The sequence below is a fragment of the Cololabis saira genome, chromosome 13 (assembly GCF_033807715.1).
Source record: "Cololabis saira isolate AMF1-May2022 chromosome 13, fColSai1.1, whole genome shotgun sequence".
Taxonomy (NCBI): Eukaryota; Metazoa; Chordata; class Actinopteri; order Beloniformes; family Belonidae; genus Cololabis; species Cololabis saira.
Genome location: NC_084599.1, coordinates 28,601,593 through 28,626,408, shown reverse-complemented (window position 1 = coordinate 28,626,408; position 24,816 = coordinate 28,601,593). Strand labels below are relative to the sequence as shown.

Genomic DNA, 24,816 nt, shown 5'->3' with positions numbered 1-24,816 from the left:
TGTAATGCCATTATTATGATGTTAACAAACCCAGTCCTCACTGCTGTAAGATACCAGTCTGCTATGTGGAAACACTGGTATGACTGTCTTTTTTAAATATTGTTGTATGTTTGTTTGTCTTTTTTAATGGACCTGAGTCTAAATAAAAAGATTGATTGATTGATATGATTATATATATATATATATATATATATATATATATATATATATATATATATATATATATATATATATATATATATATATATATATGTATGTATGAATATATGAAATTACTCTTGCAATTCATTGCTTCCGACCCCAATCATCTCACATCAGGCTTCCAGAGTCGCCAAACACGCGTCTGCATGCGCGCACACAAGGTTTTTAGGAAGGTATTCCCCAGATCCTTGGCAGCCAGCGTTTTTGATTTTACGCGGATCAAAATACAAATGTGAAGAGTACAGAGTACAGTTGTTATTGTGAAGAGATCTGACCATATCTCAAAGTATTCACCTTTATTTCAGGGGGGGTAAAACTATAAGCTTGTACATCTAGGGCGCAGTGCCACCTTCTCTTCCGTCCTCACTCAACCTCGCCTCTGCTGACTGTCTGCACCACCGAAATTGATTTGGCACCCCCCGCCAGTGTAGTCCCCCCTCCCTTCTCCCTCCCTTCTCCCTTCTCCCTCCCTTCTCCCTCACTTTCCATCAGTCACATGGAGGTTGGCGATGACCCGTCTCTCGCTCGGCTGTGCCATTCTCTCTCCAGCGCACCTTACCGACGGACGGACAAAAAAGCGCAAAACTGCCCATACCAAGGCGCGCTCACCTGGTTTTCAACGTCACAACAACAACAACAACCCTGTGGTTTCGTTTTTCTTTCCAGTCACTCGGGAAATACTTAAGAATTGGAGGGAATCCGCTGAGGCCGCTGGTAAACGACACTCCGTTATATTTTTAGTCCTTCCACAGCAGCGATGAGTGACCGGGAGCCGACTGGGAGAGCGAGCGCTGCTGCGCGGCTGTAACTTAAACCTCCGGCTTGCTGCTCCACCACAATGAAGTCCAGAAGAGATAAACTGAAGATACCCTCTCTGACTCTGGAGTAAGTTTGGCTTTTTTTTTTTTTTAATTTCGACCTCTGATACTGCGACGGAGTATTAGGGCCAAACTAAGACAAAAAAATGGAAATTAAGAGAATAAAGTCATAATAATATGAGAATAAAGTCGTAAAATTACGAGAATAAAGTCGTAATATTTTGAAAATAAAGTCGTAATATTACGAGAATAAAGTCGTAATATAATATATTATAAATATATAAATATAACTTCACAAGATGCTCAATATTCATCATTTTAACACAGGGAGAAGACTGCTCTTCCTGTTAGAGTTCTCATAAATTATATTCTCATAATATTACGACTTTATTCTCATAATATTACGACTTTATTCTAATACGACTTTATTCTCGCAATATTATGACTTTATTCTAATTTTACGACTTTATTCTCATTGTTTTATGACTTTTTTTCTCGTAATTTCCCATTTTTTTGGTCTTAGTTTGGCCCTCATACTCTGTCGTACAGCTACTCCATTGAAAAGGTACTCTGTCTGTTGTTGTTATTATGATTTTTTTTAAGTTGAGTGAAATGGTATTGGATGCGTCTTAACTTTCAATAGACTTATTTCAAAAATGAATATTCAAAGCTGCACAATGTGAAATACCGAAGTTATGGACATGAGGAAAATGAAAACAGACCCTGTGTTTTGTTTTTTCATTGCCTCAATATATCAGTCATTTCAGTTTGTTTTTTTGAAAACTCAACGTTCAATAGATTGATTACTTGTTTCTCATCATGAACATTTTAAAAGAACAAACCTGTAAAAAAGGGTTTCAATGAAATGCTTTCTCTAGGCTTTAAACTGACCCTTAGGGTCTGTCAGTTAATCTTTAAACTAACGTGGAAACATGCTTCCAACCTTGAACTACAGAGCAGTGTTTACACAACTGGTGAAGATGTGGAAAGCAAGTTATTTTGTCTAAAGTTTTAATGGAAAAAAATCAGTTTATAATAAAAAGCAAGATTATTTTGTCAGTCATTAATTTTCTTTATCGTAATCAGGAGTATCAGAGGTGCAGCTCATGCCTCAGTGTGTTTTTTGTCTTCATGATTTTTTTGTTGTTGTGGTTTTCAGCTCTGGTGTATCCTCGGTTTTCTCCTTACTTCATGACTCCTCCAGTAACCACATGCTCTCCTTCACAAACCCATGGCAGACAGATATCTGTTGGACTTAAGAACAGATCTGTTATTTCCTTATCATTGCTAACCTGAGATTTCTGTCTCCAGCAAAGGACACGACTCCACTTGTATGTTTGCCCACTCTTCCTCCCCATGAACACATATATTTATATAGGGGATGGGTGTGTGGTGGTGGTGGGGGGTGTACGGAAAGCCCACTGAATGCTGATCCATAAGGCGTAGGAGTTCCCTGCATACGGCCTCATCCTCTGATCCATCCATCTGCCTGCTGCGTGGACCATTTCAGCTGAGCACGCGCTGCTTTTGTGTCGTTTTCATTTAAGGCGCTCCTTAGTGTCAGTTCCCGTGCAGAACAGAGATGCAGAGGAGGTTTCTTCATGGGAGCTGGGAGGGGTTTGTGATTTTCTGATGACTGGATGGAGGCACATATGCGCTGACTAAAAACTGTACTATTGTAGCACACACATAGTGTCTCATGAAACATTTTTTATTCACACTTGTACTCATTTGTGCTCCAAATTCATGATCAAAATATCCAAATAAGCTAAGAACATTTTGAAATTGTTGTTAGTGGTACTTTTGTGTTCTAGTCTTGCAGTTGTTGCTGCCTCTGCATCTCCCTGAACATCCAAGAAAATTCAGGGTGAATGTTACCAGAGTCAGTCTGAGATTTTCCCCTCAATGTACACTTTGGGCTGGAGCGTGTATAAGGAGATACAGTAAAGGAAATGCAGCATAGTAATAACTCAAACATCATTGTGGACTTTCTTTCAGGGAAGGAGAAGATGTATCAAAATGGACATAATGAGGGCCATGTGTTGTATAATTATGAGTGAACAGTATGGAACGAGGAGTCTTTGTGGAAGGAGTTGTTTTTCCTGCCATCCTTCCTGCATTACTATGACAACACGTTCATTAGTGCTGTGGTAGCCAGTGCTGTGTTTAGCACCGAGGAGCGTCTGCAGCATTGAGACAATAGCAGCTTTGTGGAGCCCAGAAGGCACAGCTTACATCTGAGCAGGGAAATCAATAGAAAAAAAGTCTCTGTGCTGGGTCAGCATCAGTGCAATCTCGACTTCAGGGGGGCTGAGCTGGCTGACCATGCTTATTGTAATTCAAAACCGTTGTATTAAGGAGGAAAGTTGTGGATAATTGATCGTGTGTATTTTGCTTGTGAAGATCTTAGGAACTTGCTAGATTTGATCCATAAGTTGAGCCTGTCATGCAAGTCATGCATTAAATTGCCAGGTATCAGACACTCCCAAGTAAAGTTTCAGCAGATGTTAAGCTTCCCTTTGCTGCGTCTTGAAATGTCCTTTCTGCTGTGTTGACATGCAGTTGCTTACTTTTAGGTCATGTAATGGCTCACATGAGATGAAACGCTGACTAGTTACAAATGCATCAAGTGAAGCATCCAAGAAACAATGCAGACAGACATCAAGTGACGGGCACCCACTTCCAACCCCAGGACAAAAATCTGACGCTGACACATGGCAGGCGTTGATGGGGCACGGCGCTGAGTCAGCTACTAACCCATCCAATCATGTCTTGCCTTGCAGTTTATCACCCACATGCCAGAGTCCTACCCTTCTGAGTCCATGCAGCCCCTGCAGTCCCATCAGTCCTTTACAAACCCTTCATCCCTGGAGGTAAGACAGCCCGTCACACGTAAACTCTTTTCAGGACCACTTCCCTGTTCCAAAACGTGACACCTACTACTATTGTAATCAGATTTTGTGAGGACTTGCTCCTCTGAAAATGAAGGGGTATTTCAGTTTGCTTGAGAAAAACCTCCATAAATGTTCAGTTGATAAAACTTATTTTAACAAGTGTTAAAATAAGTTTGCCTTGAAAGAGAGTCAGTGGAGCAGAGTGGTTAGAAGTTAAAATAGATAACGCACTCCTTTGGTGTGGCAGAAAAAAGGGAGAATAGAAATTTTAAGACACTACCTGCTTCACAATGTTGCACCTTTAATCATTTGGTTATATTTGATTTAACAGTCATGACACAGTTGGTTGCCATTCAACTAGAAGGTCGTCAGGTCAATCTCAAACCCCGTCATGTCCCAAAGTATTCCTGGGCCGGACACTGAACACCAGATTGTCCATATCACCCCATGCTATTCTTAGTGTTGTCCCCAAGCCCAGATAAATGGTGAGAATTGTGTCAGGAAGAGCATTGACAACGTAGAATAACTAACCAAATAAATAAACAATGCTAAATAATATGTAACACTCCTGCAAATGAAAAATCCCTAAGAAGTTGCTTTTCACGATTAATTCTTAACCAGAGAACAATTTCACCATAAGGTCAGTTTAGAAGTTGCTATGCTTTAGGTTATGAATAACTTTTGATTATTTATCTAAACTTGTGCGTCACACTCTGTGTGCTGGAAAATATAGTGGGTTACTATGGAAGCTTAAAAAACGCTGTTATACTGACCTACTGATAATTAACTGAGGACATTGTTTATACTGTACATGCTTTAATTCATGGTGACATCAGGGACTCGTGTCTGTTAGAAACCAAGGTGGGGTGACTCATGTACGCATACTTTTACAAAATAAATCAGGCAGGATCGCTTTGACATCGAAGAGAGCAAAAAGTTAATTTAAAGTCTTTATAATGAGAAAGCCAAATTCTGACTCCCAGATTGAACAGGATCAGTAAACGCACTACCTTAGTGAGAAGCATTCATACTTTAGGTGAATGCAGTATACATTTTAGTGAAATGAGCTGTGCCATGAATCGGAGTTTTGTTTTGTGTTTTTTCTCTTTTGTTTTAATATTTTGAGGTGCTTCTTTTTAGACCTATCAGTTGTCCCTGTGTGGGTTGCTTGGCAACGGTGCTGGGTGCTGTGGAGGAAGGCAACACTGCAAACACAGGCAACCGCATCCAGCATGTTTCTGGATGTGTGAGCAGCGCTAGGCTGTTACAGCACACACTGCACTGGACTGGAATCTAATTTGCTCTGTTGAAGAAGAAAAAGAGGAAATTTGTCCAGGAATCCAAATAAGTAATAGAAGTTCAAGATGCATTCCCTTTCACACAGCTCTGTCACAGAAAGGAAGCTTGGGTTCGTTCCTCACACCGTTTGCATTAGAAACCCCCCCACCCCCAATGTTGTCTCACCACCCAGAAACATGTTCATTCTCTTGCATCAGTTTCTATATTTGGATGCAAGTAAATTGCTTCCTCACATCACCCAATGATTCTCATACACTGAGCATGCAGCAGTTGGGCTTGTCAGTACTGATGCTTAAGCATGCTTACAAAAGATATGACAATCACCTGCCTGGTACCTGGTACAAGATTAATATTTAATAGAGGAAACTGGAATTCAATCCTGTAAAGAGCTGAAGGAGAGCAACTTAAGGTTAATAAGATAATATTTTTTTATCAATTAATATCACAATAAAACTTTCCCCATTCTTTTCTTTGTTTTACAGATTTTCCAAAAAATGTACTTTAAAGTATGCAATGATGAATATTTTCCTAATTAAACACTAATTTGCATTTCCAGAACAGGAATCTGAACACTTGAAGAAGCCATGTTTATTTTTTCCCCATATTTCCTTGTCATAAAAAAGTCAAAGGTTTGTACAAGAGAGTTTTGGATATCTCCATTTATTACTTAATAAATAAGCCAGAAATAAAATAATGTTACCATGTGTTTGTTTCAATGAGATTTATTAGTCTATAAATTGTGCTTATTGACAAACCCATTTAAAGAAACCCTCAAAATGTAATGAGAATAAAGCTTGAAAGTTGTTAGTTTGTAATTCCTACTCTTATTTTTGGTTTCTGGGTTGGCTTGGATGCTCCAATCATAAAATTGTATATATTTTATAATATATTTTTCAGTGACACTAATATTTAGATGAGAATTTATTTCATGAATGCAATGAGTCCAGTTAATTCGTAATATCAAAACAGCTACTTTTGAAGATTTACAACAGTAATCCAATAATAAACAAAACAAAACAACGAAACAAAAAAGAAAAACACTTCCCCTCTTGCTAGTCTGAAAGAAGACATTTTTTGAAAACAAATCATCCTTGTTTTAAAAACACATTTTCATTTTATGATCCAAAAACTACAAATGTTAGGTTAAATTTATATGCCAAAGCTCAGTTGTGACACTTGTATTTATCATCTTGTGAAAATAGACTAACATACATTCACAAATGAATTTAGGCTGATGACCATCATATGGAGCTGAAATAAATCTATACGGATTTCTGATGCTCTTTGGAAACCTATGATAAAAGTTACTTAGATTTAAAATAATTCAACAGAGCATAAAAAGATGACAATTCTCATAACAGGACTATATCAAAGACTTAAACTTATAGTAGGCTACACGAGTAGCTGCATGTGTGCCCCATAACTACAATGGCAACACATTTGTAATTTATTCCGGTGGGTAGATACAACTGCACTTCTTCTTCTTTGAAACGGGGATGATATTTATTCAAATTATAGAAAAATATCTAAATACATAGAGAAACCAGAATAAGTTTATGCAGTGGAATGTACCATTTCTTAAAAGTTTGGCTGTAACCTCCCGTTACCAAACTCTTTATGGTATAGTCCAACTGCATCTTCCATGACCTGTCGGAAATTGTGGCTATCATGTGAACACATAAGGTGGAGGCCACTGATGGTGGTTCTTATCACATCACGACTGATGGCAGTTACATTTTACCGCTGGTTGTACTATGTAACGCGGCTTGTTTTTCTAAGAGATGTTTTCATCCTATACGAAATACTTTTCTAAATGTTTAAATGCTTTTTTAAAACCAATACGTTGAGGAGACTCTTCTTTAAGGGAAGATTACGAGCCTCACTTGAATGCAGCACCGGGCTCCGGCTTTCTGAAAGGCTGATTTATGGTTCCGCGTTAAATCGACGCAGAGCCTTCTCCGTAGGGTACGGCGTCATTACCCGATTTGAGTCACACATGCGCAAATAAGTTAGGGATATTATTATTTACATGATTGCTTTTCCGATTTGGTCTGAATTTTAATGAAATAAGTAAAAGTTCCCTTTGATATTACTAATGATGAATGAGAAGAAACACCATTTTCATTAGTTTAATATTTAATATTTAATAAAAATAGTCTCTCACAATATCCCTAACTTATTGTGAGTAGTATATATATATATATATATATATATATATATATATATATATATATATATATATATATATATATATATATATATATATATATACATATATATATATATATATATATTTTTTTTTTTTTTTTTTTTAAATATTCATGCTGCCTCACTCTGCTGCACCTCTCACTTTTGTTTTGTACAATTTTAATTTTTTATCTTGTATTTCTTGCATAATTCTTGTCTGTAGAAATTGTAAATAGGTCATACTTATTCTCACTACCTCAAACTGCTGCACCTTAAAATGTTTATAATTTTTGTACATAGAAATTCCACATTTGTCTATTGTTCATTTGTTTATTGTTCACCTTTAATACCATAGAGAGCGAAACTACCGGAGTCAAATTCCTTGTTGGACAATGTTCGAACCTGGCCAATAAAGCTGATTCATATATATATAAATATATATATATATATATATATATATATATATATATATATATATATATATATATATATATATATATATATATATATATATATATATATATATATATATATAGTGTGTGTGTTTAGATATGATATATATATCAGTTGGGAATGGTATAAACTAACACATTTTTAACATTACATTACAATCATTTTACATTCATAGAGCTGGATTTGGATTTCCTATAAAAGTTTTGGTGATGAAAAAGGACTGTTGAAAAGATGTTGGACGCGACTGCGCATGTGCGACTCACATCGGGTAATGACATACGGCGTAGCCTACGGCGTAGGCTCTGCGTAGGTGTAACGCGGAACCATAAATCAGCCTTTTCTGAAGCGAACACACGCAGCCTGTCGCCAGTCTCTGAGTGTAAAAACAAAAGCAGCAGCTGCAGGAACCGTATCCCACACCTGACCGGTCGTGATGGAGGTGATGTACCGGAGACGGGACTGTAGCCAGACGGAAAACGGCAGGATATAAGGACTTCTGTTGGTGTTTGGGTGTCTCTTTACACGAGGCACAAAGACCCGCCGTGAATACAAAAGCAGCGCCGAGGAGAGGACGCGATGGCGGGGGAAGCAGCAGCAGCAGCAGCAGCAGCCAGAGCCGGCTGCACATCCACCCCAGAGATACTTCTCTGAAATAACCAGCAAGTTTGGAAAGAGGGTTATTGTTGCAAGAGAAGCTCCAGCATGTCGGATCCGAGTCAGTGGTCTGGGCTTTCGAGCCAAAACAAGTCCCATTTTGTTCCGGGAACCTTGCTGAAGCGCTCAAAAAGGTACCGGCAAGAGTTGTGAAATGAAGGTTAAATCTGGTTTCAAACTGTTGCACGCTGGTGTTAATTGTTTTTAAAAGTGTGCCACGTTGTTTTTATTGTACACACGGCTTGGTCTTTGTTCAGACTACGCGCCTTATTCCGGGTTTTGTTAAGCTTGCTGGATACCATTATCTAAACTAAAGAAAATACTGGCGTTGAAAAGATCCTAACATAGTTTTGTCTAAGATTCCTGTTCTCAAAGGCAAAAACATCAAAATGCAGTGTTCATACTCCTTTTGTTTGTAACTGGATGCAACATTTCACAACAAGTCTGCGCATGTTTGTCGCATGAAGCCAAACTGAAAGTGCAGCTTTCCATAAAACATGTAAACAATCAGAGAATATACCTTGAACATTTATTAGAACCAGTTCCTTGACAGAGTCTCACACAATATGACAGGTACAAATACTCAGCTTGGTATCAAAATGACCCAAAATACCCAATAGACAATCAAATTGCCAAGAGGTGGAAGGGTATTGTTCATACGTCCACTTATTTCAGAATAATAAAGAAATAATAAAAAAGAAAATCCAACTATCCCAGTTGCACAGAGACTATATTCTCACTTCTCTAAATACATTATAACAGGTGTCCATTTTGTAATGTCAATGTCAATGTCAATTTTATTTATAAAGCACATTTAAAAACGACCGAGGTCGACCAAAGTGCTGTACAGCATACAAGAAAATAAAACAATACCAAAAGAAAAACACAGTACACGGTGTAGAAACAATAAAATCACTAACATACTAAAATGATCAATAAAATAGTAATAAAAAATAGATAATAGAGAATAGACGACAAAGAACAGACACATAAAGTGCACAATCACTTCACACAGATTGTAAGATACAAGTCCGCCTGGAGTCGAATATTTGCCGTTATGTGTTTAACAGTTTACATCCTTAAGTCTTTGGGTCCACTGGTCCAGTGTGGGTGAATTATTTTTTGTGCAATCAACAAAAGATCCCTGAGCATAAACGCACAATTTTTCCCTACATCGGTTAACAGTACAGTACCCAAAGTTAGTTGCTGTGGTTCTATTGGTCTATTTAAATTCAAAATCTCACTTATTTGTCGCTTCACAGTCTCCCAGAATTTTTGCAATTTAGGGCAATCCCAAAAAATGTGAGAGAAGTCCCCTATCATGCCATAACCCCTCCACCAAAGGGGGGAACACTTATTGTCATATCTAGCTATCACCAAAGGAGTTTAAAAATATCTCACTCTCAACTTCCAGCCAAATTCTCTCCAAGTTGGGCTGCTTAAACATTTCTGCCAGGGTACCCAAGAATTCTTACACTCCTCATAATATACCTTTTTTATATATATATATATATATATATATATATATATCTCTCAATACAAGCATACTAGTACTTCTCTCCTAGTATGGTGTCAGTAAGCTAACTTTTAGTGAGCAGTGATGACTTTTTTTTCTCTTAATACTCAGAAGTACCAGCAATGAAAGTGGAGGGAGAAAAAAAAAGCTTCATACAATGATGAGAAACCTGACTTGGTTACTTTTAAATACCAGGAGATGCAACTTGGACACAAACACCATCATCCACCCAACACAGTGTTTCAGAATGAGTTCATGTCGAGCATATATTCATTTTGCATCGATGAAAAGAAGCAGAAGCCTACAAGTTGGCATTTTGTTCCTTGCTTTGTCCTGCATTTGCATCCTCAGATATTCCCCATCTGAGCAACATAGCCAGGAAAGGTCTGAATAAATCACAATAACACTGGAGATAATTGACTCATTACGCTTTAAATTTCAGCATTATTTTGGGTTGTTAAACCTGATGCAAGAAAAAGACAATTTACAGACCCGCAGTTATGGACTTAAGTGGTTTAAGATTGTCCTGCTGTTGCTGTTGGTACACACACCTCCTTCCCACACACACACCCACCCTTTAGCCTTAAGTTCTTCGTGTTTTGGCTCTCATCAGTTCACCCTCTTCATTTGATATGGTCATGCTGTTGTGTCCTGCATTCGCCTGCAGCTTTAGAGTTACAGTTACGTAACCTTTCTCAAGTCAGAGCTGCTCTGAAGGCAGAAATAATCTCCCTGGTTGAGTTAAATCTCAGTGGACAGAAACAAATATATTGCACTTCTTCACACTAAGGATCATAAGCCTCATAGTAGACCATAAAACATGTATTATTGGTAGCTGTTGAAAAGGGTTGTTTCTGTGGAAAGTATTTTCAGAAATTAGGGCTGTGCGATTAATCGATTTTAAATCTAAATCGGATTTATTAATCACAATCGATGTTAAAAAAAGGAAAATCGGAAAATCGATTTTCCTTTTTTGCAGCCGGCTGCATTACAGACAGAGCTCGTCTAGTCATCTTTGTTTGGTCAAGAAAATTGTAAATGTTGTCACTTTACTAAACTCAAGGAGGATTTACAGTATCTTTCAATTGCACTTCATTCCCAATAGGGAAATTTGTTTGCTATTTTTCTTTAGAAATAAAGATAAAATATTTGAAACAATTTATTCAATTGTCTTTTGTAGTTTTACCAAAAAAATCGAAATCGAAAATTGGGTTTTCAGAGAAAAAAATCGGGATTTTATTTTTGTCCAAAATCGCCCAGCCCTATCAGAAATGTTTCAGTTTCTAATGGCCTCTCTGGGAGTTGATGTTCTACTTCATGTGTGTCAAGTATGTGTATGCATCAGATCCTGTTTTTGACAGTTGGAAAGACAGAATACAGCTATTTTGTGCTTTGTTTGACATGCACTTCATTATTACAACCATGGACCTGAAACACAACAGTTTGTCATTTAGCAGAATTTACCAAGGGTAAATATTACAATTTTCAATTACAATTGAGGAACAACATTAAAGATTTAGTGCAATAAGATTAGCCTACATTAAGGTATGTATATGTTGAGACGACAGAGTTGAAGAGTTAAATGTCAGCTAGGAGTTGTCGTGGGTGGGGGTATTTGGGTTAGGAGTGTTTTTACTGTTCAAATGATTTCTGAAGGTAGAAAGGAACCTCCTCCACCTCTGATATTTGTCAGCTTGTTCCATGATGGGGGAAGAAGAGAGTTAAAGTTGTTCTTTCTTCTCATCTTATCCCAGAGAGACATACAGAGTTAAACATGATCACAAACAACATTTCAGTGTATCCACTATTGGCAGACCAGGTGAGAATATTTAGGTGAGGATCTTGTGTGTTTCCGCCGACAGCCAGCTCTCTTGACTTGGAAGAGATTTATTTTTATTAAATCTAGGTCGACTTGGCACAATCCCGGATTTCCTTGTACTTAAAAGCGAGTCGCTGGATTTGTTGACGGTAATAATCTGTAAGGGCAAACCTACTCAGAGTCAAGTTTCTTCATTGTGTAAACAAGATAAAATGATAGACCTGAGCAATGTCAGCATAGTAACGATGCCTGACAAGATCTGAGCCATCCTGATGCAAGAAAGGAGTTAGTCATTGCTTTGATAATGAAAGGAGCATCTTAGTCAGTGATTATGAAGACCTGAAGTCCTCTTCTGTTCTCTCTAAAGTTGGATGACGACTATTTTGGTGAATATTTGACTGGTTAGTGATTTGGTATCAATACTCTGTGATGTTTTCTTTCTCGCTCATAGTGACGGCCTTGTCAGCTGTCATGCATGTCCTTGTTCTGCTGTCGTGGAACAGATTTCAGTCGAACCGTCTGCATTATCATCAACATATGCAAGGTCTTAAATACTGTATATTGTAAAGAACTTAAAATGTTTCTATATTGTCTGATTCGTGCTTTAAAATGCTTCTTAAGGTTCTGAATAAGGCTAAAAATGTCTAAATCTAGTTGTAGGTTGTAACAAGCTCTCGTCACTTACATGATAAGGTATTGATCTGGTCTGAGTCAAATTGGGGGTGTGTGTGATGCAGTTTATATGTGTAAGATAGTGTTGAGGAGACTAATTCGAGCAATGCAAACATTAGTAGGTGTTACTATTTTGGAAGCTTAAAAATGTGAGTTTCTAAAAATATTAGATTTTTTTTAATTTAAATACCTGTGATTGTTAAGGAAGCCCAAGGAGTTGTGTCCAAACCTTTAGCTTCATGTAAAGACTTGAGCAAAAACAAACAAATGGGATAATGCTTGTGATGGAATAACCATTATTTATTTTACTGTATATAAAATAATAATGTCATGTCATGGGTAAAAAAAAACGTGTGCGATGCTTGCATGCGTAGAATTTGGAGCTTCTTTGTCTGGCCACAATGGTATATTTGCTTTAATAAAATCCTTGTGTACTGCACCGTGGTATTTAAAGTTGAATCCAAAAAAACCTAACTCATTTTTTGTCTCGACAAGAGAAAGAATCAGGATGACTGGACGGCCTGCCAACACCTGTGTTTAAAACTCATGGATTCAGCCTTGTTTTCTTTCAAAGTCAGCCTTATAGCATTCACCTCCTACTCTGCTAGTCTGGACAGATATGGACGTAAACTGCAATTTAACTGGCCGAGGTGCAAAGCTGCAAGGTGTTAATCATCTAGAGTTGCGTTCAAGGAGAGGAGAATTGGCAGGCATGAAAAACTGGACATCCCAGCCGGTCTTTAGTACTCTCGGTGTATAGCCAGTCCACTCCATTTATACACCAAACAGATGTGTTTTTGTGTCATTCACTATTCCACAGCAGTCAGAGATTACAGGATAATTGTTGACTACTTTAGAGGTCAAGTGTCCTTTTAATCTGCACACTGCTACATTTATTAGGGCCCGAGCACTTGCAGTGCGAAGGCCCTATTGTATTTGCAGGAATTATTCTTTTTCTTCTTCTTCTTATTGTTCTGACAAAAGGAAGGCCTTTTTGCCCCCCTAAACGTGCCCAAAAAGTCACCAAATTTGGCATGCAAGCCAGGCCTGGCGAAAAATTTGATATTTAATGGTTTGCATTCATGGGCGTGGCAAAATGGCTCAACAGCGCCCCCTTGAAAACTTTGTGCCTCAAGCCCCACGATACGGTTTGACGTACGTGCACGAAAATCGGTACACACCTGTATCATGGCACAACTTAAAGAAAAGTCTCTTGGCCTCATGCCCGAAACCGAACAGGAAGTCGGCCATTTTGAATTAATTGTGTAATTTTGGCGCAATTTATGCCATTCCTTCGGCAGTTAATACGGCCCGAACCGTAACGTGCCCCCAGGTGTGTTATACATCAAAATGTGCGTCTCCATCCTCCGACACCACGCATTACTTTTCTCTTTCAAAAGCGTTACCTTGGCGACGCTAGACGCCAAAAAGTGTGCCCACCCTTCATCTGATTGGTTCAGACAGAAAAAACTTTGCGCCTCAAGCCCCATAATACGGTTTGACGTACATGGACGAAAATCGGTACACACCTGTATCATGGCCCAACTTAAAGAAGTCTCCTGGCGCCATGGCCGAAACCGAACAGGAAGTCGGCCATTTTGAACATTCTGAATTAATCGCGTCATTTTGGAGCAATATATGCCATTCCTTCGAGAATTAATACGGCCCTAACCGTATCGTGAACCCAGATGTGTTATACATCAAAATGTGCGTCTCCATCCTGCGACTACACGCATTACTTTTCTCTTTCAAAAGTGTTACCGTGGCGACGCTAGACGCCAACAAGCGCACCCCCCTTCATCTGATTGGTCCATATTTGATAGTTCCCCAAAAGGCACCAAATTTGGCATGCAAGCCAGGCCTGGCGATAAATTTGATATTTCATGGTTTGCATTAATGGGCGTGGCCTAACGGCTCAACAGCGCCCCCCGGAAAACTTTGTGCCTCAAGCCCCACGATACGGTTTGACGTACATGCACGAAAATCGGTACACACCTGTATCATGGCCCAACTTAAAGAAAAGTCTCTTGGTGCCATGGCCGAAACCGAACAGGATGTCGACCATTTTGAATTAATCGTGTCATTTTGGCGAAATTTATGCCATTCCTTCGGCAGTTAATACGGCCCGAACCGTAACGTGCCCCCAGGTGTGTTATACATCAAAATGTGCGTCTCCATCCTCCGACACCACGCATTACTTTTCTCTTTCAAAAGCGTTACCTTGGCGACGCTAGACGCCAAAAAGTGCGCCCACCCTTCATCTGATTGGTTCAGACAGAAAAAACTTTGCGCCTCAAGCCCCATAATACGGTTTGACGTACATGGACGAAAATCGGTACACACCTGTATCATGGCCCAACTTAAAGAAAAGTCTCTTGGTGCCATGGCCGAAACCGAACAGGATGTTGACCATTTTGAATTAATCGTGTCATTTTGGCGAAATTTATGCCATTCCTTCGGCAGTTAATACGGCCCGAACCGTAACGTGCCCCCAGGTGTGTTATACATCAAAATGTGCGTCTCCATCCTCCGACACCACGCATTACTTTTCTCTTTCAAAAGCGTTACCTTGGCGACGCTAGACGCCAAAAAGTGCGCCCACCCTTCATCTGATTCGTTCAGACAGAAAAAACTTTGCGCCTCAAGCCCCATAATACGGTTTGACGTACATGGACGAAAATCGGTACACACCTGTATCATGTCGCAACTAAAAGAAAAGTCTCTTGGCGCCATGGCCGAAACCGAACAGGAAGTCAGCCATTTTGAACATTCTGAATTAATCGCGTCATTTTGGAGCAATATATGCCATTCCTTCGAGAATTAATACGGCCCTAACCGTATCGTGAACCCAGATGTGTTATACATCAAAATGTGCGTCTCCATCCTGCGACTACACGCATTACTTTTCTCTTTCAAAAGTGTTACCGTGGCGACGCTAGACGCCAACAAGCGCACCCCCCCTTCATCTGATTGGTCCATATTTGATAGTCACCATATTTTGCATGCAAGCCAGGCCTGGCGATACATTTGATATTTCATGGTTTGCATTAATGGGCGTGGCCTAACGGCTCAACAGCGCCCCCTAGAATACTTTTCTGTGCCATAACTTTTGAATTGTTTGACATAGAGAGTTGTGGGTGGTGTCATGGGACTCGATATTGAGTCCTTGACCATAATTGGTGAAAATTAGCTCCGCCCCTTCTTCTGATTGGTTGTCCATATTTCCTGCCATAAATTTTGAATGTTTTGACATAGAGAGTCGTGGGTGATGTCACCTGAATCGATATTGAGTCCTTGAGCTTCGTTGGCCTTAAACCTTCTTTGGCCTGAATTAGCCCCGCCCATTCTTCTGATTGGTTGTCCCGATTTTCTACTATAACTTTTGAATGGTTTAACATAGAGAGTCGTGGGTGGTGTCATCAGATTCTGTATGGAGTCCTTGACTTTCATTGGCCTGAATTAGCCCCGCCCCTTCTTCTGATTGGCGTGTACCTTTTTTCTGCTCTAACTTTTGAATGGTTTAACATAGAAAGTCGTGGGTGGTGTCATTTCTGATATGCTTATGGGGGGCGGTGGCCGTGAGTGCGAGGGCCCGTTCATCGCTGCTTGCAGCTTTAATTGTCCTTAAAGCTTTTGTATCCGCATTCTCCTGCTCTACCCGCTGCACACAAAGTTAAATGCCTGATCATAGGATATAGTCAAGTGGATAAAATCAAGGCTGAAGATTAACTCTGTTTAAATGATAACACAAGGTTATATTCTTCATAAAATAAATGTGCCCATTTTAAATCTTGGTTGGGTATGGGATCTTGATGAAATGGATTTAAAGGGGACCCATTATGGCAACTAATACCTCTTTTAAACAGGCCTTGAATGTCTTTAAAAACAAGCTTTTGATTGTTTTTGCTAAATAAATTATAAATTCAGCCTCTGAGCCATGTCTTTATCTTCCCAGTCTCTAACCTCATTATCTATGAGGGATTCTGAGTGGGCGGGGCTATGATAATGAGGCTCTGTGGTGATTGGCTGCCTGAATGACGCGATACACCGCTATGAAAAAATGGCGGAAGCTCCGGTCGGCGGAATTAGTTGTGGGCGTGGTTTCACGCATCGGAGGCCAACCTATGTAAATCGCTCTGTCGTTACGTAACGAATGGGAGCAGAATCTGAACGGCTCGTAGATCCCCATCACACTGGACGGCTCATCAGGGCGGCTGTACAGACACTGCAGAATTTGGTTGCTTTCCTCTTTCTCTGAGTTGGCAGGCTGAGGGGAGACCACTTTATATATGTTAAAGCAAGAAAAAACGTGTTTTTCGTAATAGGTCCCCTTTAAGGAAATATATCAGAGCATTGTGGTGTTGGGATTACATCTGTAGTAATGTTTGTTTTTCTTCATTCAATACAATCCTTATTCAAACATCACATAGATTATCACTATTCTATAAAACGTTCTTTTTGACTTTGAGGCAAGTTCGGGGCTTTCCGCCTCCTTTCTCCATCTTGCACAGCTGACTGCTTCTCGCTCCAACCAGTAAGGACTTGGGAGTTACAGTTTAGAAATAGAATAGAAATAGAAAGCCTTTATTATCATTATACTGGTACAATGAAATTAGGCAGCAGCTCTGTAAAAGTGCACACGTGCAAAGACTGTGTAAACAACAAAATGAGAAACAGGAAACATATATATAATTATTATACACTATGAAAATGAGAGAATAATAATGCACATGAATGAGTGGAGGAATATTGCACTTGAATGGGTGGAAGAATATTGCACATTCTGTGCAGAACCTGAAGAACTCATGCACTTCCTGCTTTGAAAAAATATGAAACCAGGACTTTTTACACTGGGAGAAACTTTGAAATCAGAAACTGACCCATGACTACTGCAGAGAAATGTAATGAAAAACAGAACTATCATTGTGTTAAGCCTTCAGTTTACGACCACACCCACGCCCACGGCTATCGTGAGAAACAGCTGAGAGTTGCTCTTATTTATTTTATTGTTTTTAAAGAAGAACATTTGAACTTTTAGCAGCAGCTTTCTAGAAACAAAATTATTGTCAATGAACCACCATAAACACATTTTCAACACTACATTTTCGTTGCACATGTTTGGACCAAAGGGGAGGCTGATTTCATTTCAAAGAGCCTGGAGAATAGATGACCTGCGACTTGTATGCCTGTTTCAAATTTCCTGTCTCCCTTTTGTCACATACACATGCTTTTTAATAAATGCCATTAGCAGCTTTGATTACTAGAAGGTTAGACTTGTTTTGGGTTCTTTTTTTTCCCTCAGTTGCTCTATTTACACTATATACTACACATTCAGTATGAAAACTAGGAAGAAGACATTCTACTAATGAAGCGTGATAACGTTGTTGTTTTTGCGTTGTTTTATTTTATTGTAGCAGGCTATTTACTTCTCTTTTTTTCATGCACGTGCTCTAGCTGTCGCAGCAACAACAGGAAGAGCCTTGGTATCGGGACACCCTCGCCCACACTGTCCCGGCCGCTCTCCCCGTTATCACTCCACACCGGTAAGATGTGTTTCAGTGGACAATATATGCAAAGTTTCCACCCAACAGTTACACAGCGATATACTGCTTATCAAACAGATGAAATATGAGCTAGGATTTAAAAACTATGTTGATTAGGTTCACATATTTACATACTATCTCTGGAGCACTGTGAGAGACAAGATAACTGATTTGTGCAGTCTTCCCTGAAATCCCTCTTTTACTTCAGCTGTGTAAATGTATATCCAATGCAAAGGCGATTCTTTTGCTGCACTTCATGTGTGAGATGTTTGTGAAACCATCAAGAAATTCTCATGCTGTCAAAAAGCTGATATATTGCAGATGGAAAATGATCTGTAATTCAGTGAATAAAGGAAGAATCATGCATATAGATGGAATCATTCACTGTTTTGTTTTTCATTATTCTGCTAGGCCAAGTTGTTGTTTTTCTTCCTGTTCTGTTGTATCAACAGAGATGCAAAATATAATTGAGATGCAGAAGATTTCTAAATGGCTGGTCCCATCCCTCTGCTTTGCAAAACAACAGCGTACAGCCCCTTACTGCGCGTTTTCCTTAACAGTTCTCTGTGTCGATGTCTTCCTTTTGAACTTAGTCATGCAATAGTATTATCTAATCACATTGTAAAATCAAGCTCTTATGGAGTTTTAACTGCTTGGATGTTAGCAGTCTCTAGTGGACTCAAATCTCCAGATTCTAGCAAAACAAAGCAGGATGAAGCTTCCTCTTCAAATTTATAGTGCTCTTAGAATGATTGCGTAATGTTTGGAATTGGAAAAGTAATAGCCAGATAATTTGTTTGACCTTTCTGAGGTGCTGGCCAATGTTGTCTTGATTAAAGGCTTCTGTTTTGACACAAGTTTGTCCTCTGTTCTGTTTTCACACGTTTGATTTTACAGTTGTGAACTCGACCACTAATCACTTTGTCTTTTCCTCTTTTAGCTGCGAGCAGCCCTCTAGACAGCCCACGAAATGTGTCAACTAGTGCCTGCATCAATTTTCCATTTGCCCGAAGGTAATGCCAATACTGATTGTGGAGTCTGTCGTAATGGGATATATTTGTTTTGTTGCATCACCAAGTTGTTAAATGTCACAACATTAGACAAACCAATCATTTTTATTTAAAGGTAATTCCCTAAATTTGACATGTTTTTAATTATTAAATATTTTTGGTAATCTCCGACCGACTTGATTACCAAAGTTGTATTCAAATCCATGTAAATGTGAATTTCATAGAAAAATCTACTTTAATCAATTTTCATACTCGTTGAACTCCATTAAAAGTCTCAGATTACACAATGACATTTTTTTTTTCTAACTCTTGTTAATTTGATATTGTCAGCAAAAATTAACAAAATACAAGTTGGGGAAAAAATCAAGGAGTAAAGATGTCATGCTTGATCACACTCTTGAGGATTTCCTGTGAGTTTTTTTTTTTTTTGAATTTTTTTTAATATTTATTTAATTTTGTTCTCCCTTAATGTATGTTTTTTTTTTTTTTTTTCTCCCTAGGTTAATTATGGGGAGGGTAGGAATGTGGGTATAATAGAAATCATGCATGTGAAAATGTGAATTGTGAAAATTATTGTGAAATAAAAAGATATTAAAAAAAAAAAAAAAAAATACAAAGTTTGGCACACAAAAAAAAAAATAAATCTCACAGATTACACAATGACATTTTTTTTTTCTAACTCTTGTTAATTTGATATTGTCAGCAAAAATTAACAAAATACAAGTTGGGGAAAAAAAAATAATCAAGGAGTAAAGATGTCATGCTTGATCACACTCTTGAGGATTTCCTGTGAGTTTTAGAGTGTGTGCCTGAACAGAGGCAGACAATCTGCAAGACGGAGGGAGGAAAGGAGAAACAGCAGCCTGGTGGCGGAGGCTGACTCAGCCAGGAGCGTTCACACCTTCCTCCCTCTGCCAGGTCTTCTCACAGCTGACTCCCCCTCAACATCACATGTGCAATCAGATAGAGGGGAACCCTTAAAGTCTGACTCATACATCATTCAATCCAGTTCCTGCGGCGCCATGCATGTAAGGCCTAAAAGTAAGGCGGCCCCTTGAAGAAACCCAAGAACAGTCATTAAAAACTCACGAGCTTTAGGTGTTCTGCCCTTAATATACAGTATCTGCTCAGGGGACATTTTTGCTGGCGTCGCTGAAAAGCTTACACACCTTACTGAGATGAAAGAAGATGGGGGGATAGTAAATATTTAATCCTCATATATTTCAATTTTAGAAGTTCATTGTTAATCAACCTCTTTTAATTATTTCAGTTAAACTACTGTTGCCTTACTTTACCTTGAATCAAGATTTATTTTAAATGAAATGCATGGTGTAATCATTTTAGTTTTTCTGAATGCAGACGATCTGCATTCAGCACCACTCTGAGCTTGTGAAAGTCTCTGTGTTTATTTAAACTCAATTTAAGTCATGAAATATGTTCTGAATACCATGAAATCGCAGGAAATTAAATGCAGTATGTCTGAATGTTTTACTCCTTTTCTTTTCTACTAGTAAACAAAATGTAGGAATCAGTTATTCAGAATTTTAAACCCATTCTGTTGATATCAGTAACTCAAACCTTCTACTCACCCCCCTTCGAAATCCCAGACTTTCTGTTATGTACTATATCATCAATTAATTTGGTTTCCTATCCAAGTCCTTGTATCTTTCCAAATAAAGACTGGCAAGGAAAGCAGCGCTGTCAGTACTAATCCCTCAGCTGAATGCCAGAGGTCACACAATCACTTGGACCAGAATCTTAAAACTCTTGGAAATCCTGTTTTTGCTTTTCTCTTTCTCTCTTTGGCTGTCGTGATCTCAGTCACTTGGCTCGTGCTGACAGGTAGCTTCTCTTTAAATTCCTAAAAATGTTTCCCTATTTGTGATTGTCCTCTTGTGTTCTATGTTTTTTTTTTGTTTGTTTGTTTTTTTTCCCACAAAATGTTCCTGTCATAAACCTTTTGAAATACTTTCCAAAGTATTGCGTTGGGTAATACGAAAGATCTGTTGTGCATCAAGATGATGAGATAGTGAACGTCATTAATATGGACCGAGGGAAACAAAAACAACCATAATTTCAGTCGCTTATAGTCACAGTGCTGCCGTCTGTTATGTAAGCAACTTCTCATAAAGATGCTCATGCTTATGTTGCAGAAACTTACATAACATCTTTGTCCATTTCAGAGCTGAGGGCCGGCGATGGTCTCTGGCATCCCTCCCTTCATCTGGTTATGGAACCAATCCCCCAAGTTCCACCGTCTCGGTAAGTCGGGCTTGATCAGGACGCTGTCTTCCCTGACACTGTCCTACACGGCAGCCGTGTGGTTTTTAACACCTCATTCAGCTCAAGCAGCGCTCTCGTTTATGCAGTAAGTGGAAGAAAGTGCCAAGACCACGATGACAAACTGCTAATTGTTTTCCTGCATTATCTGCTTCAATGAATCATTCACACCGTCTGTGGAAATCATTAGGAGTCTTCACAGACTGTGTATATGCATGTTAGAGAGATTAGAGAGGGCTTGTCATGTAAGGTTTTCATGATGACATGTATTTACTTTAGTAACATTTTATGGAGATCTTTCAAGAAAAACAGCATGTTTTTGTCACGTCGTCAGTGAACTGAACCTTGCTATTTGAAAAGATGATTTCCAGATTGCTTTACAGATGTTATGGAGGCAAAAATGTCAAATTATAACTGATCAAAGGGAAAGTTTTAGGGAGTGTGCCAAGACTGTAGTGGAAATCTAGCATGTGGCGTGAGCAGGAGGGCGGGTATTGGGGGGAGCTGTGCGTGTTCCCAGAGGTCAGTGGGGACAGTCGGGTCATCAGAGACCCCGACTGCCCTCTTTCACTGAGGTTTTGCAAAGAAATGTCAGAGATGCTGTTTCTCTTGTGCTCTTCTGTTCAAGACACACATTTAACGTGAGTTGTTTGTGTTTTACACAACATTCAGGTAGGCATGAAGCTAACTTGTTTGTTTAAATAAATAATGGGAAATCTGTGAGTTTCATTATTGTTTACTTACTAAATTGCCAGATGTTAAGTTATTCTTTTTCTTTTTAAAATACTATCACAAATTAATGCGCATATTAAGGGAAAAATAATTAAGCCCAGATTTAAGGCACATTTATTTTACAGGGCCCGTCTTGTTTGGAAGCATAAATAGTTTAAATAACACCTTTGTCTAACTTGTCTAGGCACATTTGTGGTTTTAGGAAATAGTAGCCTATCCCTGTGTTGCAGAATGAGACCACTGATAATGCAGGACTGGCAAGTAATAGTACCCACTGAAACGGTGTTCAAGTGGAACTGTGAGCTTGATACCGATGAACACAAATGGTTGAATGAATATTATAAAAACTAATTTTCAGAAAAGTTGGGACATTTTCTGAAATTCAACAAAATGTTGAGTCTGGGATTTCTTTGTTTGAGCCTCTGCTTTAGACACAGGTACCGGTACATAGTAAATCATCTTCAGTGTTTTCACTGAAGAGCTTTATTGTATTTAAAAAATACAAGGAAATTCCAGTATAAGCTGCTTCTTCTTCATCCACCGATGCCCCTCTAATACCGTCCCAGTAACTGACTTCTGCACTTTCCACTGGTAACAGCCTGGATAGTCTTTCTCACCTTTGGAATGTGAAATCTGATGTCAGTTTTTCCCAAAAGCAAGCTGAAACATGGACTCATTAGACCGCAGAACATATGATTACTGTCTTTCTGTGCATCTGAGATGAGCTCCTACCCACAGAACTCCGCGCCCACTGATGTATGGCTTCCTCCTTGCATAATACATTTTCATGCCCCTGCATATTTTTGGATACAATGGTGGACTGTGTTTGTTGACAATGGTTTTACAAAGAACGTCTGAGCTCATGTGGCTGTACTAATCACAGTGGCTTGACAGTTTTCCATGCAGTGAGGGCTTAAAGGTCACGCATATCCAACGGTGGTTACCAGCTTTGGCCATTACACTCTGAGATTTCCCCAGATTACTTAAATCTTCTCACAATGTAAATCTTTTTAGATATTGATAGACACATAATATTTGTAGTTTTGCACATGCTAAGCCTTTGATGGATGCTCTTTTGCACCGAATTCTGACAGATTTCTGTGGGAAATGCTGCTAAATACAAAGCACCTGTTTAGTGTAGACAAGGAAAATGGCTTCATTTGTATTTTTGTGAAAATATAGGCCAGCAAAAGGCAGGTTTTCTAGGTATGTCATTTTAGAAAGCTTCAACAGCATTCTAATAAACAAGATTTGTTTTTCCATGCCTAATTCCATACCATCAGGGTTGCCATAAAGAATTTCTCAAGTTGGTTGAGAAGATGTTATATGGGATTCATGTTGTGACTAGATTACCATCAAATACATTTTACGATCTAAAATGTGAAATTAGAAACTAAACAATTTCTCCACTAATGGGTCCATTTTGGTGTTCAGTCTTCCTCATCTTCCCAGGAACGTCTTCACCAGCTTCCCTACCAGCCGACACAAGATGAGCTGCACTTCCTTTTCAAGCACTTCCGCAGCTCAGACAGCATCACGGACGAGGATGGCCGACCCTCACCAGTCATGCGTCCTCGGTCTCGGAGCCTCAGGTACGATCTGGATGTACTGGTGTCTTTTTGGCTAAAACAGTTGTTTCCTTCCTAATGCTTTTAACAGAGTTTAAAACAAACAAAAAAAACACATGTGACCACAATGCAAAACAAAAAACCCAAAACATCTGTTTTTTGCATGATCTCAGAGCTTGAGCTTTAAAGGGAGGTTTTATTGAAGCTACAGCTATTTTTCTTGATGGTAAAACTGAACAAGGGGATGGACTGCAATTCTTGGAGTACAAAACCATAATGTAGTCTTATTTTTAAGACTTTCGTGAGATGTTTTTTACTCGGGATGTATCATTTAAGAGTTCTATTTATTTATTTTTTTGTCCTTCAATAATTTGACTTGAATTTTCTGTAGAGTGAAAGCATTTATCCCTTTTGAAGGGATTAAGTACTGGTTGTTATGCAAGACAACATTTCAGATTAATTTGGACATGGATTGTGAGTTTTGAACTGCGCATGCGAGCCTTGGTTTCTAATGTGTTTGCAGACTGTGGGTCATGTATTGAAGATGCATCTGATCAACTAAGATGAACTCATGAGAAAAATGGTGCTTTCAGGGCCTGAGGGGCCTCAGATTGATTGCACATGTCTGCTGGCTGGCAGGCAGGTAGGGGATCTGTCTGCAGAGCTGTGATTTCTGACAACTTTTGTCTGTTGGCTTTGCTCTGTGCTGTTTGTGCAGAGCTGGAGTGCTCTGTGTTCTGGCGCCGTGGTGTGCAGTGTGTGGGCGTGCTAGCTAACAGAGCGCCTCAGGGATGACGCTGGCAAAATGTAGTCGAGGGTGGGTTGGTTTCGGAGGGGTGAGGGGCCTGATGCAGAGAGCCACGTCGGGCTGCAGCAGTGTGTTTTCTGCAGCAGCCACCAAGAATGAAGTGAATGAATGAATTAATTAATCTTTATTTCGGCTTGTACAGAACAAGATGAAAAGGAAGAAAAAAATCAACATTTCTATTGCCGAAAAGGTGTAGGCTGAAGCCGTAGCTTATAGTGCCTACCCTTTTTTCTTTTGATCAGCAAAAAATATGAGACATTAGCTTTAACTCAGTGAAAACAAACAATACATAAAGAAGAAAAAAAATAAGTAAGACAAAATATAAAATTGACATTTCACATCCTAGAATGTTTTTGATTGTA

The 24,816-nt window shown here is 39.0% G+C and overlaps 1 protein-coding gene across 4 annotated transcripts in view; it reads left to right on the top strand.

Moving 5' to 3' along the window:
• Positions 1-778: 778 nt before the first annotated feature.
• mast3b (microtubule associated serine/threonine kinase 3b) overlaps positions 779-24,816 on the top strand; it is a 42,303-nt gene continuing 18,265 nt past the window's right edge. The window contains exons 1-7 of one of the 4 annotated variants that reach the window (XM_061738529.1): positions 779-1,086; positions 3,803-3,892; positions 17,968-18,056; positions 18,997-19,069; positions 20,888-20,908; positions 21,250-21,328; positions 23,513-23,670. In XM_061738529.1, the coding sequence (XP_061594513.1) occupies positions 1,040-1,086; positions 3,803-3,892; positions 17,968-18,056; positions 18,997-19,069; positions 20,888-20,908; positions 21,250-21,328; positions 23,513-23,670 (557 nt within the window). In that variant the 5' untranslated portion in view covers positions 779-1,039. Of the gene's footprint in view, positions 1,087-3,802; positions 3,893-8,236; positions 8,641-17,967; positions 18,057-18,996; positions 19,070-20,887; positions 20,909-21,249; positions 21,329-23,512; positions 23,671-24,816 lie in introns of those variants that run through there. The other 3 variants (XM_061738530.1, XM_061738531.1, XM_061738532.1) reach the window with 3 other exon arrangements.